The 15863-nt window shown below is 38.2% G+C and overlaps 2 protein-coding genes across 2 annotated transcripts; both read right to left on the bottom strand.

Annotated features, from left to right (window-relative positions):
* Positions 1–422: 422 nt before the first annotated feature.
* On the bottom strand, positions 423–9677 carry LOC108239531 (kinesin-associated protein 3). Its single transcript, XM_017422295.3, has 20 exons — positions 9511–9677; positions 8364–8495; positions 7817–7974; positions 7514–7575; positions 7103–7244; positions 6825–6924; positions 6621–6745; positions 6406–6504; positions 6047–6225; positions 5639–5801; positions 4988–5088; positions 4799–4907; positions 4598–4710; positions 4311–4476; positions 3809–3934; positions 3615–3713; positions 3406–3491; positions 3119–3275; positions 2473–2557; positions 423–2330 (listed from the first exon to the last, which is right to left on the bottom strand). Exons 1-20 carry the CDS (start codon positions 9537–9539, stop codon positions 2228–2230), a joined length of 2334 nt encoding a protein of 777 aa, XP_017277784.1. The 5' UTR covers positions 9540–9677; the 3' UTR covers positions 423–2227.
* A 472-nt stretch (positions 9678–10149) lies between these two features.
* Positions 10150–14707, bottom strand: pdca (phosducin a). The gene is made up of 6 exons (XM_017422296.3): positions 14575–14707; positions 13332–13392; positions 12510–12646; positions 12183–12402; positions 11980–12092; positions 10150–11339 (listed from the first exon to the last, which is right to left on the bottom strand). Exons 2-6 carry the CDS (start codon positions 13378–13380, stop codon positions 11151–11153), a joined length of 708 nt encoding a protein of 235 aa, XP_017277785.1. The 5' UTR covers positions 13381–13392; positions 14575–14707; the 3' UTR covers positions 10150–11150.
* Positions 14708–15863: the final 1156 nt, after the last annotated feature.

Here is a 15863-nt window from a genome sequence, read left to right as displayed (position 1 = left end):
ATTACCACCTCATTAAACGACAGTGGGCAAATGATTCAACCCAAACTGTTTGGTCTGCGTTTGATAAAATCTGTGAATCTAAGAGTTAATATAAAAAGCTTATTAATGTCCAAATATTTGTACTTCAGGGAAGAGGGTAAATATAAAAAAAACAAAAACTAAGATGTTCCTATAAAGTTTGAGCAATTTAGTTTTGATTTAGTATTTTAACTATTTGGTCTTTTTCGTATCAAATGTTAAGATTCTACATTTTAAATGTTGATTATTGGGGCGGCCTTTGTCAGTAAGTGACTTTGCTTTAGTTTATTGAAAATGTTCACAAAGTTAACTTCCTGAACTTTTAAAAGACCCTGAGTAAAGACAGAATGAACACAGCTCCACTGGGTAAAAACAAAATAAAACAGAACAAATGACAAGTCATATGAACTGGGATTATTTCTTTTTTATTAAAAGAACCTGAGGATAAATGAGTATGAGATGGAAAATCTTTCTATACTACTGACTGCTTCTATTTACAGTGACTTTATGAGTAACAATTAGATCTATTTACAAAAACATAAAATATTCAGATAAATAATTCTGACAGTAAAACATGCACTGAGAAGAAACTATATGTGCAAAATATGCCTAGAGATAACATTAGTCAGTGTCCTGCAGACGGATCATCAGTCACCCTCTTTATAAGTACTTTATTCAGTGGAGCTCTAGTTTTTGGCGATACTGCATGCGACTCTGAGAACCCCGGTTTAATCAGATAAAATGATCTGATCTTAGTGTTAGAGTTGGTGCATCACTGTGGCGTTCACAGAGACAGATGCAGACTCAGGGCTGTACTGCTGTGGCTCAAAAGCAGTATTTTATTTTGGAGTTGGACACATATGTCCCACTTCCTCTGCAGAGACAAGGATTTAATGTTTGATTTTGTGGACAAAAAAAAAAAAAAGTAATACTGCTGAGGTTTGACATCAGTGACGTATATGATGCTCTAAATGGACCGAGTTATGTGCTGGCAAAAGACAGCCGACCTTTGTAGGTAATTCTCTGCCAGGTTTAAACTCAGATTTTTACTCGGAGAACTAAATATAAATATATCAGAGGTGACAAACACACCTAACATGGGTTGAGTGACACTTAACAGTCTTCGTTTCCAGCCTTCATTCTCTTCAGAAGGACTAAAGTTAGGTTTAATAAAGATTTCATGCAAGTTTACTGGTCTCAGGATAGGATGGTGTTGAAGAGCTCACATTTTTAAGAAGAAACTAAAAATCTGTCATGACTCTCCATCTGTGCTGCAGGCTTGTGGGTAAACAAATCAACACCAAATCTAAACCGAACTCCTGACTGAACTGTCAGCAATTAGTTTGACTGGTTTTTGTTTAGTGTTCTTGATTTTATGTTTCAGTTCAGATCATTTTGACTGAGGTTAGAAAAATCTAAGTTTTTCTCTAAACTGACCGGTCTGACTGAAAGCATCCCAAGCTGTGACGACATTATTTTAGGAATTACACTGTTAAGAACTCCAGTTCAGTTTAGAGCTTGCTTTTAAGACAACTGTGGCTCTTTGACAGAGTTGGAGCAGAGAGCAAACCTTTCAGATTCCAACTCACAGAGAAACAACACTTGAGACTTCTCAACCTCGAAAAAAAACCAAAACAATTCACCTAATTACACAATAGCATGAAGCAGACTCAACAATCATTATACTAGTCTTATCCATGTCTTACTACTGCTTTATAGTGAAAGCATAAATATGTCATTAAATATTGAGTGTTTTTTGACCCACAGTGAGATCCTGACCTCATCTTTAAGAGCGATGTTAGAGAAACAATGTGGAAATCAAATCTTTACACTTTTTTCCTCCTGTCTATGTAGGTTTAAAGTATTATTAAATATTAATTATTGAATAGTTAAAACATGCAAACCTGACAACTAAAACCAGTAAGAGTGCTCTATTTTGAATAGTATTTGCTAACTGTAAGATAATCAGTGTGAGATCCTGGTGACCAAATAAAAAGTGACAGTTTGACAGCAGAGCCGGTGAAAACCTGCAGCTCTAACGCCTCAGTCCTTATCTGAAACCTTCACTTCAGCTTGTGTGACAACTGTCTGCAACTACAGGAAATTCAGTCATGTTGACGGCTGAAGAAGCGATGAAACTAGACATGCACAACGACAGATGCGGAATGAGCTTAAGATGAGAAGATGTGCAGAACCAAACACGTGGTGCCTATGAGTACTGGTAGAAAGGCTGCTCGTCGGGTCTGAAGCCATACGCAGTGACGGGTCGTCCAGGAGACGAGCTGGTCTGGTCGAAGACGTCGCCCACATCTCTGATACAGGAACAGACACAGAGCAAAGAGAGTTAGTTTATTAATGTGGAACCTGAGGGGGATTAGAACAGATGTAAGATTGGATTAATTTGAGCCCCATTTTGTGGTGTTTTTATTTATTTATTTATTTATTTTAATTCACCCTGCAAGGTGTGAGTCTCCGTTCTGTGGCTGCAGGTCACTGAAGAAATCTGGACTGACAGAGCCATCTGCTGGAGTTATTCCATCTGGAAGCAGATTCACATAAGAATACAGAAGACGGGCACATAAATGATCCAAACGTTTATCATTGTTGCAGACTGTATCAGTCTTTTCTAAATAAAACTATCATGAAGTTACTTTCACAACTAAATGAGTCCTACATATCAACACTGACCCAAAAACTTATAAAATTAAAGTAGCATGCTTTGGGGAAATACATAATGCTCGTTGCCTTGTACGCTAAAGTGTTTAACAACACTTTATTTGTTGGTTTACTGAGCCGATGTGTGATGGAGGAATTACAATGTCACTTTAAATCCTTATCAGTGTGAACTCAACCAGAGGAAACGTTCCGACGAACGTCTGAAAATCCTCTGAATGGTTTCCTCCAAATACGTTTAAATTCTGTTTTCTGCAGTGGAGCAAATGTACAAACAGTAATATATCTTCTGGTGTGAAATATGGTGAAAAACAAATTAGTTAAACATGTTTTGACTGCAACAAGCTCTAAAACCCTCAGTCCCTCACACTGCTTCAGCCTTTGATTTAAGGTCAGTATATCTTTGTTGGGTTTTTTTTGCCCGTACCTGCGCTGTAGAACAGATCCGTCCTCTCGTTGTCATTATCGTAGAGATACGGCTCAGGCTCATCGACTTGGCGACTCTCAACCATCTCCAGCCACTGGTTGTTGTGGAAACGGAATTTCTCCGACTGGATCTTCCTCCCCCACTCCTCATCATACTCCTTAAAGTAAAAAATATAAATATTAGAGACAGATACAAGCAGCGCAGGGTGTGTTTTAATCCCAGTGTGGTACTTCAGCTTCTCAAAGATGCTACCTGACACGTTTTCATCAGAAACAAAGTGCACTCACAGCAATAATGTCCAGAGTGTTGTCACACACTTTTCTGATCTCAGTGTTCTTGTCGTGCATAAGATCTATCAGGTAAGCTGGAGCCTCTGCAGAAAGGGTTAAAGAAAAACTACAGAAGCGTTACAGCCTGTGAAACTAAAACCCAGCTAACTGTGCTGAAAGCTCTGGCTTATCTAAGATTGTTGCACAGTGAACTCTGGGAAGGATACGAGTGTCTTTGATGATGACGTCCCGGGTAGCTTGGTGAAACACCATCTGATAGAAGACGTAAACAATCTGACACACAAACTCATCATCCTCTTGACGGGCTGAAAAAGGAAAAAAGAAAACATATGAAGTGAGAGCTGGGAACAACCATAAACACAATCTGTATTTTCGACAAATCCACAGGTGGGTGTTTCACCATTCAGGAGCTCAATAAGGGCAGGAATGATGCCAGATTTAGCCAACATGACGGCGCAGGCGTCATCCATGGATACGGTTCCGATCATTATGACCACCTCCAGGATGAGGTCATCCTCTGCTGAGCCTGAAATACAAAAAAAATAAAAAAATAATAATAAAGCTGAGTTCCATGACCCATTTGAGACAAAGTAATTGGCTCCTCTGTGTAATTATAAGTTTAAAAACTTTCATTGAACATTTCACTAAATAATTTGTGAGGATGTTGCTGCAGGCTGTCTTTGAAAAGTTAATTATGTTGGCTAATAGTAAAGTCCTTGTCATCTACCATTCTTAACAATTTCACATCTTTTAAAAAGGGGACTTAAGAAACATAGCTCAAATATAATATAAAACAATTTATGGTGCAGATCTGTTTTGTTATTGTACATGTATTGTAAATATTTTCCATTTCCTAGAAATAACATGACAGTCAACAATGTTTGGTAGCGTCTAGTCTGCACCTGGTTTGAGTTTGTCTTTGAGGAAAGGCACCAGGTTGTACTCCTTCAGCAACAACTCCCAGTCCAGGTCAGGGATGATGAGGTTGGCCAGCGTTCCCAGACACTCCAGAACCCACTCCTCCTCTTCCTCAGCACGGATCTCAGCTGCCAGGTCACCCACGTAGTCCTGACAGAAGATATTCACATCATGAGTCAATAAAACTCTTTTACTAAACCTAAAAAATACCTTGGTTTGCAAATAAAAAAACTTAATTGAACCTCTTCTCATTGTGTACATTATTACTTACAATGAAGAGCGGTTTGGTTGAACCGTCGTGCTGCGAGATGTTTCTGATCATCTTCATCAAGAGGCAGTCTTTTGTCTTCAGAGCTCTCTTCATGAGCATCTTCAGTCCATTTCCTGCACAAAATAAAACAGAGAGGAACACAGACTCCAGATTTCTCTGTTTTTACTGATAAAATATCAACTGGTGCAAAAAGTGAACTACCTTCACACATGAGCTGTGCATTCCTCTTGTTTGCAGCCAAGTTGATGCAGATGGAGATGAGCTCAGCTTCTATTTCCTCCCCATCGTGGTCATACAGCATTTGCATTAGCTAATTTCGGACACGAGCACATTTTCAGCCCAGAGTCAGGAACTAAAAATCGGCACCAATATAAGCGGATCTTACTGTACCTGAGGGATGCAGTCAGTGTAAACGAACATGCCTCTGAAGCGGTCGTCCATGCTGATGTGGTACAGGATGCGCATGACTACCTGCCAGTTGTTCTCATCACCTGCAAAACAAAGATGCATAACTATCAAGATATTCACTTATCACTGAGCAAAGCTGAACATATGACTTTGTCTTACACGATGTAAGCTTGGGCATCACTTATGAAACAAGATAAAAGTCCAGATTCAGTATGAAGTTATGATGGTAACGATGGAGGCAAAAGGCTAACTAAAAGCTAAATGTAAAAAATGCTAGCTAAACACTAAATCAAAGGGTTAGCTAAAAGCTAAAAGTAGAATCAGGCAAAAACAGAGCAAGTATACTAAAGCAAATGTCAAAGAAAAATATGTTCATGAAAAAATTGAAGAGATGCTAATGTATTTCTATGGGGATGTTGATAAAGTTAAATATTTTGAAAAGTATAAAAGTTATGATAACCGTAAAGTCGTAGCACCCATGTCTTTAATGAGCTGAAGGTTTTGATATATAAATGACATGTCCTAGTCTTACACATTTCAATAAAAACACAGAGGTCAGCTTCCTGATGGTGCTGCTGTACCATGGATGGAGCATAATGTGTGATGTGCTGCCGTGTCAGAGCGCATCGTTACCCAACAACGCTGTCAGTTTAGGTAACAGCCCAACTTCCACCATCTTGGCTCTGAGTCCGGAGTCAAAAGAAAGGTTGAGCAGCAGACGCAGAGTCAGATTTAACAAGTCCTCGTGTTCACAGGGAATGAGACGCGCCAGTTTCTCCACAGTATCCAGTTCAGCCTGCAGGGCACAGACCCAAAACAATCACATCAAAGCTGAAAGAAGGACATTCAGCTGAAACATGTACAATGGGATGGATAAAATATGATCAAATCAGTGAATAAAAATTGCAATCAGACAGGATATGCATTATTAGCTAAGTTCTAGTTTGTCATATTGATACCTTGACTCTTACTGCTTGCCTACTTGATGAAAATAAGCACAAGACTTTGTTGTTTTTTTTTTGTTCCCATCCCTCCACTCACCATGTCGTTCTTATTCTCCAGGAAGATTGACAGCTTTTTGAGGAAGGAAACGACCAGGACCAGCAGCTCCTCATCATCTCGTTCAAGAACTTTGACCAGCAATCCAACAATGTTTTTATTCCTCATCTTCAGCTCCGTCCTCGTGTCCTCCGCCAGATTCAGCAGCAGGTAAAGAGATACTAGAAGAAGGAGAAATCAAAGCTATATGTCATATTTGGTTTTAGCTACCAACAAGAAGAGGAGCAAAAACACTGATTATGTGGAAGATAAACAATGGATAAGAAAAATCTGTGATAAGTAAAGCTGCTGGTGGAGATAACTGTGAGCGATATAAAGAAAAAGTTTGTTTTTTGTGTCACCTCTGAGCAGCTGCTCCTGCTTAGCCAGAAGGCCTTGGTATTTTCTCAGAGCTTTGTCCTGGTCTCTTCTTAAAGAACCATTTTCTGGTGCCGACTCACGTACACAAAGGATTGTTAGGGAAAAACTTTCAGTGTACATCAGGTACAACAGAGAAGGAACGTGCAACTACTGCAGACTAAAGTGGCAAAGAACAGCAAAAAAAAAAAAAGGATATAAGCCTTGTTTTTCTTGCGCAGCTCCTCGCGCCACACGTCGTACCTCTTCAGCTCATGCTCCACCACGCCCATACACAACGCTCCGATTTTATAGTGACTCACCAATCCGTGGAACTGAGAGAAACTGGAGGGAAAGATGCAAAAAGATATATTAAACATGCATGACATTGTGTGTGTATTGACAGGATGAGTGTAAGTGTTACCTGGAAAAGCAGAAGAAGATGTAAATGATAATGGTAGCCAGCTCCACACTCTGTTTCCAGTCCTCCCTCAGGACTCGAGCCAGAGCACCTAAAGCTGCTTCTGTAGATACAAACAAACGGGCAGTTTTCACTGTGAATAAAGGTGCAGGAGATTGTAGCACAAGATAAACAAACAAATCAATACTAGTTATTAGTTTTTGTTTAGTAGCTGAGAATCAGAAATTTTAAAAACGTTGAGTAAAGTGTGAACTGCATCAGCGGGAGGAGGGAAAATGTACCGTTGTGCAGCAGCTCCTCCAGGTTATCGGGGTTGCGAGCGAGCTGCAAAATGAGAGCAGAGCCTCTGATCTTCTCTGGGATGCCTTCATAAAGCAGCTCGACGTACTCATCCATTTTGGTTATACTCGACTCCTCGTTCAGCTGCACAAAAGTAAAAAATAATAAAAGTACATAAAATCAGCTTTAACATAGAGTTTCAAAGCATTTTGGTTCGATTCTTTTAGCAGTCGTGTGTAGCACTTTTTTATTACTAATACTTAAACAGGATATCAACAGTTTTGTCTAAACTGTTGTGCAAAGTTCAATATTTGACTACTTTATAAAAAATACAAGTACAAAAGTAAAAAGACATCCTGCTTGAATCACGCACTGCAAACATTTATGAGAATGAAATGTAGTAATATTGTTACCTCCATTCCTTCAAATGGTGTCAGGTCTTTGGGTCTTACTGCTTTTTTCTCTTTCTTTTCCACTGATGATAAAAAAAAACAAGTTAAAAACTGCATTTTATTAACTAACTCATAGATTAGAGAGGAAAAATGTTAGCATTCCTGTAATCGTACACCTTCATATTTATCTGATATTTACTGCTTTAAACTATCAGTGTTAAACAATGCCTACATGTTGATAGTTTATTGCCTAGTTGTTAAGAATGTTAATGTTAAGACATGACAGGAATTTAAAATAAATTAAATAATGACTGCCTTCATCACCTCTGCCTTCCACTGGAGAAGATTTCCTGTTCTGCAGGTAGTAGAGGAGCTGCTCCACCTGGGGCAAACGGGAAGACGGGATGAGTTTACACTCCTCCACCACTTTCCTGGCCAAAGCTGCCACATCTGTTGTAGGAGACAGGCTTTTCACACGGATACTGGAGGGGGGAAAGAAAATACAGAGAAGGATGACACACAGCATGCAAGCTGACTTTGATCACTATTAGTTTTATAAAACCACAACCTTCACTATATAGTTTCTAAAGAGTCATTACTACCAATGATTGCAAAACCTAAATAAAGCCGCAAAACTAGCCTATCATTAGTTCCTAACAATTAACCATACCACTGAACAAACTAATATACCAACCAAGCAGCACATTTTTGATTTTTTCAATTGTCAAAGTTTTGATTGTAGTTATCAGCCTTAATACAATTCCTTCCATTAACTGATTAACTCAGAGAGAAGAGAATATAAACATGGCTCAACTCTAAACAAGATGAAAATGATCTGTGTTGTAAGAGGGAAAACCAGAGGTTTACGCACATTTTTTGTCCTTCCTTGCGTTCACCCAGCACAGGACCTCCATTCTCCCCCAGGATCGATGCCTCCACCTCATAATGGACCACCAGGGCCTTCTCTGTGGGATGGACGTCCAAACTGCCTGCAGTCACTTTTCTATGGCAAAAATAATAATATGTAATCAATACTGCTACTATTAATGGTATTTACTGCTCTGAACCTAAGTTTACCAACATGTTATTATTTTTTACTATTAGTAGCAGTAGTGTAGTAGTAGTAGTAGTGGCAGCAATTAGTTTGTTGTTTTTATTTATGCACCATAGCATCACAGTTACCAGGAGGGGGACACGCCCAGTAAGAAACATATGACTGCACCGAGTAACAAGCTAATAGGAAATACGACATAAATGAGAACATTAAATAGCCAAACTCATTGCCACGTAATAAACAAAAATGAAAAGGGCTGCTTATTAGCTTATTAGCTTCCTACCGTGCTAATCACAGAAGCTAATTCTAGCTAGCTGGATTAGCAGTAACCCAGATTTCCCAGGAACCCTTCCTCTCCCTGGAACAGTTCAATGTTTTTTTAAGTGGCAGGAGATAAAATGCCTTAAATTGAGCTTGGACAACTTTTTACAATGTTAAAGTTAAAAATCACAGCGAAACAAGCTGATCCCTTGTACATATTTGAACAGATAAGCTTTAGTTAGGCAGCGCTAACACGAAGGAACGGTGTGTGAGGGGGCATGATTGATCGAAGAAGGCACCTTATTAAGTTCAAGATGTGATTTTTTTAACTAGTAGCTACTAGATGGATTTAACTAATGCCGAATGAATAAGTAAATAGCCATGGTTTACATGAGTTTATAAGAAATGTTTTAATTGATGCTTCAGGGACCTGAGGAGTGTGTAAACATTAAATTCCTCAAATTTGTCGTTGAGTGTGGTGGGCTATCTAAGCAGACAGCCGCACTCACTGAGTTGGCTGCACGCTAAAATTCCGAGAATTTCAAAAACCCGTGTTTAGTATCATCCAAAAAAAAATATAAGGTAAATAATTACATCTGCTGTAACTGAATCGGTGCTGTATGTTATACTGAAAATGTTTAAAAATTAGATAAATTAGAGCAGCGTTTGAAATCTACCCCACTGTATGAAATAATCTCCTCACCGTTTAAGGTACCGCGCGTCATCCTGCATCTTCTTCAAATTTAAGGCTTCGGATTTGAAAGTATTTTAATAGTTTAACCTCATCTGATGGGTCCACTGAATAAATCACAACCACATAAATACGCGTGATACCCACAAGAGAGCGAACACTGTCAATATGCAACTCTTCTTCCTTTGTTTAATGACAAATGGTGTTTACATTAAGGTGCACTACCGCCACCTCCTGGGCTGGAGTATAATGCAAAATAAATGATAGATAGATAGATAGATAGATAGATAGATAGATAGATAGATAGATAGATAGATAGATAGATAGATAGATAGATAGATAGATAGATAGATAGATAGATAGATAGATAGATAGATAGATAGATAGATAGATAGATAGATAGATAGATAGATAGATAGATAGATAGAAAACAACAAAAATAATAATTGTTTAATCATTTACTGCTCAATTAACTTATACTGTATCTTTTTCAGTGTAAACCTATTTCTTTAGGAATTTTGCTTGCTGCTTAAACCTAAATGTCACATTTAACTCAGCCCAAATAGACTAGAGAATGCTCCCAGTTCAAGGCTTCCTCTCTTTGTGCCTAAGTAAACTTGCCCAAGTCAAATAAATAAATAAGAAAACACATAAGGATAAGAATATCTTTATTGTAACACAAACATCTGCATGTTTACACAGTTTAAATTGTAAAAGGCTGTCTATAGTCTATGAAGATGTTAGTTTGAAAATATGCTCTGATTTTAAGTGTCAGTAAATGGGTTCAAACTTTAGCTACAGAGTTGAAAAAATATATTTTGTTCAATGTTTTTTGTTGCTGTTGTTTATTGTTTATTATGAACATTGATTTTAATGCTTTTAATTTTGAACACGTCTGCTGCTGTGGCAAACCAGTTTCCCTCAAAGGATCAATAAAATATCTAATCCATGTATGACCTATTGTCCAGCTGACCAAAAAGCTGAATGTAATGTTTTGAGGTCAATATCAAGAGAGCGCATGAAAAGCACAGCTGCTACTGAGTTTGGTTTTCTTTCTCAGTAATAGTATTTAACAACCTTATTATTATTATCCTTTTTATGGGGAAAATAGACCTTGGCATTAAAAGTAAAATAGCATTTTTACAATTTAAAAACTATCACATTTTCATGTTTGATTAATGCCAAAAACAAAACGTCCTACTTGATTTAAAACATTGTAATTTAAATCCTAACCACAGGGTCACATACACATTATTAAAACCTTTTTCAACCCAAACCTTATTTATAGAAGCTTTTTAGTCAGATAAATTCTCATTGGCCAAGCAGACCTAATAAAAGATGCACCACATATAATATTTACCACAGAAGTCATATGTTGACCTGTTAAAATGACTTCCTGTTGTTCAAACCTTTACACAGACAGACACCTTTATTGGAGTGTAACGGTGTGACTTCATGTCAAGCAGTATTTCAGCACAAATGTCCTCAATCTTTTCATTTATACCTAAATGCTTCTAAAGATACAATCATGATGTGCCGTGTGCATGGTTACTATTATATGTTTATTGTTTGCGCTTTATTTACGTGTGTTCCTCAATGTATCTCATCCTTTTATGGCCTTTTCTTTCCTTCTTCTTCTTCTTCTTCTACTACTACTCCACATCTCCTGCATCATCTTCATCGTCAGCACACACAGCAAACTCTTTCTCAGGCAGGAGGCCGTATTCATTGAGAAATGCCTCCACGTCCGTCGCAAAGAACTCCTCGCTGAAGTGTTTGGTAACAGCCAGGAAATTACCCAGCAGCTCGCCGGCCTTGTAGACCAGCAGGGCAGGAACAACCTGGAAAGACAAGAACAGGAATGAAAACATAGCTGTTGATCGCAAAATAGTAACAATGCCTTTACCACTGCGCCGATGCACATAAAATCTACAGGTGGCAGGACTCTTTACTTCATTTAAAGTATTTTAAACTCATTTTCGTACAGGAGACAACAACAGATCACCTATAGTATGCTGTTTTCTAAAATCAGTTTAAATGTTTTGTAAGGACACTAAAAACAGGATTTTAGGTGTATATCCAGGCCTGCTATTGTCGAATTTTCAGGTTGTGGCCGGTAAAATCCACCTTTTATTAACAGGAGTATACAAAAAGTTATAGACAGACTAGCAGAAAGAAATGACCAAAAATTGGACATAGTCTAAAATTAAAATGATTAACTTTTAAAGTTAAGCCAGACCTTTAAAACTTTACCAAATAATGTTTGCTCCAAAGGTTGCACAAACTGTTAAGCTGGGACTCATTAAAGTTTTTATAACTTTACAGTTCCTTTTAACAATAAGCCTGCAAATAACGTAACTCTGACAACAAAAAGAATACACAGCTTAAGTGTTGTACCACTGTCCTCACAGAGATTATAGTGGGATTTTTCATCTATTCTTCTCAAATTTTGCTTAAAAATGATCCAAACAGTTCATGAACCTCAGAGGAGAAGCGCTCTGCAGCCCCCGTTGCCACGGCATCAATGCGACAAAATTTAACAGTGGGGTACTCCATTGCCAGACAGTCCAGACACGAGTTCAGCTGCTCACAGCCTGGAGAAGGAAACAGAGATATGTGGCTGGAATGCAGGGTCAAATGATGAATTAGGACTTAAATGTGTGAATTAAAGGCAAACCCCTGACCTTTGACACCGTGCTGGTAGATGTGGACCACCACCAGGGTCAGCCGATGCTCCTTCTCTATCACCTCCAGGAAGGCTTCGCCGCTCTCGAGCTCGAGGACGCACTCAAACTTCGGCCCAAAGCTCAGGCGCTCGTGCATTTCCTGCATGCACTGTTTCCTGTAGCGTTTCAGGCCGTGCTCGTCCTCATTTTGGATCAGTTCATACTCCTGAGCGCTCATCTGAGGAAAAAGCAATGTGTCTTACTGTCTGAGCCTCTGGTAAACCTAATGTAGTTGTTTATGTGTATGTTACCGAGCCACGGGCGGCTCTGTGCGTTCCCACACACCTTTCTGTTGGCTCTGTCCTTGTCGTCCTCTCGAGGATTGGACATTTGTCTCAGCAGCTCTCTCTTTCTTTGAGGGACAGCCTGATCCACGCTGTCCAGCTTGAACCTTCGCCAGTCATTGATGACACCTTTTGGACCTGGATACACAAAGAAACAACCATAAAAAGATTACTTCATGCAGACATTCAAATATTAATGTTCACCTTTAATAAAAATATTCCAACTTTTAAAAAAAACATGTATCTTTTATATTCTAAAGCAGAAATTGTTGACAAAAGCAACCATAAGCTGAATGAGGATGCACAGCAGGCTACAGTAAATGGTAACACAAAGACATAATCTGTTTTATGCTCGATCAAATCAAAGATTAAACCACACAGAATGTCTACTTCCTAACCCAGAGTCATCCAATTAATTGCTGCTGACGGCTTAAAGCTGAAAGCTTTCTGTTTCATGTTCCACAAAAACAAACAAAAAAAAAACTGGATGTCCTGGACTCAGTTAGTGAAGGTTTTCTGTTGTCTAACGCAGCCGAGGAGGATTTAATCTTCAGAAATGAGCACTCAGGAGAGCAGCGAAGCCATTTGTTGGGAAATGTAGTAAGTTCAGAGATCCATACAAAGAAACTCCAAACAGCAAACATTAAAAACAATGAACACAGAGGAAAATTCAATGATTTAAATGGAGAGAAAGAGTTTTGTAACAGAAACAGTTACAGATGTTTGTAAGAAAGTTTCCCTGATATGACATCAAGCTTAAAAACTAAATGTTTTTTTATTATTATTAATTTACACACAGCAGTATTGGCCTGCTGCCTCTGACCTGTGTGATTTAAAGGCAGCTCCTCTTCGTCCGGCGTAACCGAAGACATCCTGGAGACGGCCTGCAGTAACCAGAGCAGAAGAAAACTGAGTAATAAAGCAAGTTTGTACTCGTCACAAAATGGTCTTTATTTTGTATCTTTCCATGTCGGATTTCCTTCTTCTTAATTCATGTGTATTTTTGCCTAACTTGTTGCAGACTAGCTTAAGGTTAGGTCCTAAATTCACTTATCTGATTCAAAAACAATTTGTTTCCTGCTAATGTTTCAATTTTATTAAACAATTTATGAACCATATTTTAATCCCCAGTTAAAAGCAGAATTGGTTCATGGAAAAAAAATAAAGAAAGAGTTATGTTTGTATTTGTTCGAATGTGAATGTTTAGCAGCTGGTTACTATCTGTGTCATCTGAGTTGGGTAAAAAAAGCTGCACCGATACCTCCATGATTCCAGGTAATGATGTGTATTTTTTTTTTACTTATAGGTTACGAAAATATCAACAAGAATGGAAAACACAACACGGTGACACATCTAAATCTTCTGTGTGGACAAGAACACACTTGTCATGCACACTTACTGCAAACCAGGCTGAAGTTTACTTATCAGATTAGGCTGAGATTATCAGGGGTCTGACATGCTGAGCACATCTTAAACACGTATGTGCATATGAAATATGACATCACTTGCAACGAAAGCCTTTTAATCTTTTAGTTGGCAGCAAATATATTATGCTATTGTGAGCCTAAAAGAATAAGAACAACATTTAAACAGATAAAAGAAAAAAATATGCAACCTTATTGTTTTGCTATTGAATGAATACAATCATTATGTTAATGTCAGAGTCAGATTATTTATTTAATGCATTTAAAGTTGAACCAACGTGTTCTACAACACATCAATTACAAAGATTTTATAGTTGTTCCAACAACTAATTAAAACTTTTAAGTTTAACAAATTTAACCAATGAAATGTGAGTTGATCAGTAACATTATAAAGTAAGAAGCTGAACCTTCCCCTGGATACATGAAAGTGTTGCTAAAGCTCAGATAATGACAACAGAGTCCTCATTAAAAACATGTCATTCATAAAACTGGTAATTCTCATTAATCTGAAGGAGCGAACTCCTGTCGTTTTGCTTTATTGGCCACAATAAACGGCAGTTCTACAAGTAACTTTTCATCCTCACAATACAATGTGACAAGATCACATTTTCTAAATTGATCATTGTATTTCCTTGTTCTTACCTTTGTGTCTCGAATCAGAAGTGGTGTCGAGCTGTGAGACTCGTCAGTCTTTTAGGTTTTCCTTGTCGTTGGTCCAAGCCTTCACTGGAAAACTCACCGCAGAGGAGGCAGCACAGGTTTGGAAAAGGGTGGGGAGGGAGATGAGGGAACGAGCTTTATCTTCAGCGTCACCTTCATCATCCTTGTTTCTGTAACGCCATATTTTCTAATATGATTAGGTGTTAAACAAACTCACTCTTGTGGACTGACTAAAGCGAGTAAACACATTTTGAAAGAACTTTTTATTAACTTTGGAGGATGAAAAAAACAATCATTATTTGATTAATAGTTTGATATTTTATGTCATATTTTCTCAATCAACATGCTACTTCCCACATCTACACACAGGTTATATAGAAAATGAGTTAATATATAAAGAAGGGAGTAGAAATAAGCTCATTCCTAAACCTACATCTTCACAGTGACCGGCACATTAAAAAGTTAACCATATGTATGCAAACTTGAAACTCTTTGGTGGTATTTGTAGGAAGGAGACTGCAAAGAAAAAGAAAAAAAGAAAAACTAACATGCAAAGTAGAAAACAGTGTGTTAAATTCAAGTCTTCAAAAAGCAGCAACAACAGAAATAATGTAGTTAATATTATTTCCAATGGGACCAGCTTGGATTCTGGATGCAGAGAGAATAAACTACCTCACGCTCACTCACTCGTCCCTGGGCTCGAACCACCCTGGGATGAGCCCACGTCAGGGAGAAAGGAGACAAAAGAGGAGAAAAGAGCGGCTGTTCGATCCCACCTGTCGCCATGTTAGGTTTTAATGAACGAAGTTTCCCATTATTGAAGTTTTTAAGCAATAATGAAAGTAACTTGTGTTACCTTAAAACATGTTAAATGCTTTTTGTGCAAATAGCGTAGTACTGTAAATTAAAATGCACTTTTTGTTTGCCAAAAAAAGTTTTATTTTTGAGGCTTATTTATTTTGTACACCAGGCTTACTTAGACCGACGTTGCCTTAGCGACGTGAGCCACATCGTGAGAATCAATGGCTTATATATTATATCCATATAAGTCATTGGTGAGAATGGCACGGAGCGTGGTCGTGACGTCATCACGCAGTCGAGCGTCCCTCCGGAGCGGAGCTTGCAGAAAGCAGCTGGAACCTGTGGCTTCAGACTCACGGAGATGATTTTTTTTACCTTTTAGGCAGCAAACAAACTTCTCCTGGGAGAGTGGTTTTCATCAAGAAGGAAGACTTGGTACAGAAAGCAGTGAAGGTTTGTTTTTGTTTTTA

This window comes from Kryptolebias marmoratus, linkage group LG20 (genome assembly GCF_001649575.2).
Source record: "Kryptolebias marmoratus isolate JLee-2015 linkage group LG20, ASM164957v2, whole genome shotgun sequence".
In the NCBI taxonomy this organism is placed as follows: domain Eukaryota; kingdom Metazoa; phylum Chordata; class Actinopteri; order Cyprinodontiformes; family Rivulidae; genus Kryptolebias; species Kryptolebias marmoratus.
This window is presented reverse-complemented; position numbering and strand designations above follow the sequence as displayed.

Coding starts and splice junctions, on each gene's coding strand:
- pdca (XM_017422296.3), bottom strand. CDS start 13,380: ATGTCTTCGGTTACGCCGGACGAAGAGGAGCTGCCTTTAAATCACACA. Junction 12,647..13,331: donor GCTGCCTTTAAATCACACAG/GTCAGAGGCAGC, acceptor TTGTGTATCCAG/GTCCAAAAGGTGTCATCAAT. Junction 12,093..12,182: donor CTACCAGCACGGTGTCAAAG/GTCAGGGGTTTG, acceptor TTCCTTCTCCAG/GCTGTGAGCAGCTGAACTCG.
- LOC108239531 (XM_017422295.3), bottom strand. CDS start 9,539: ATGCAGGATGACGCGCGGTACCTTAAACG. Junction 4,711..4,798: donor TGCACAGCTCATGTGTGAAG/GTAGTTCACTTT, acceptor TATTTTGTGCAG/GAAATGGACTGAAGATGCTC. Junction 3,935..4,310: donor CAAAGACAAACTCAAACCAG/GTGCAGACTAGA, acceptor TTTGTATTTCAG/GCTCAGCAGAGGATGACCTC.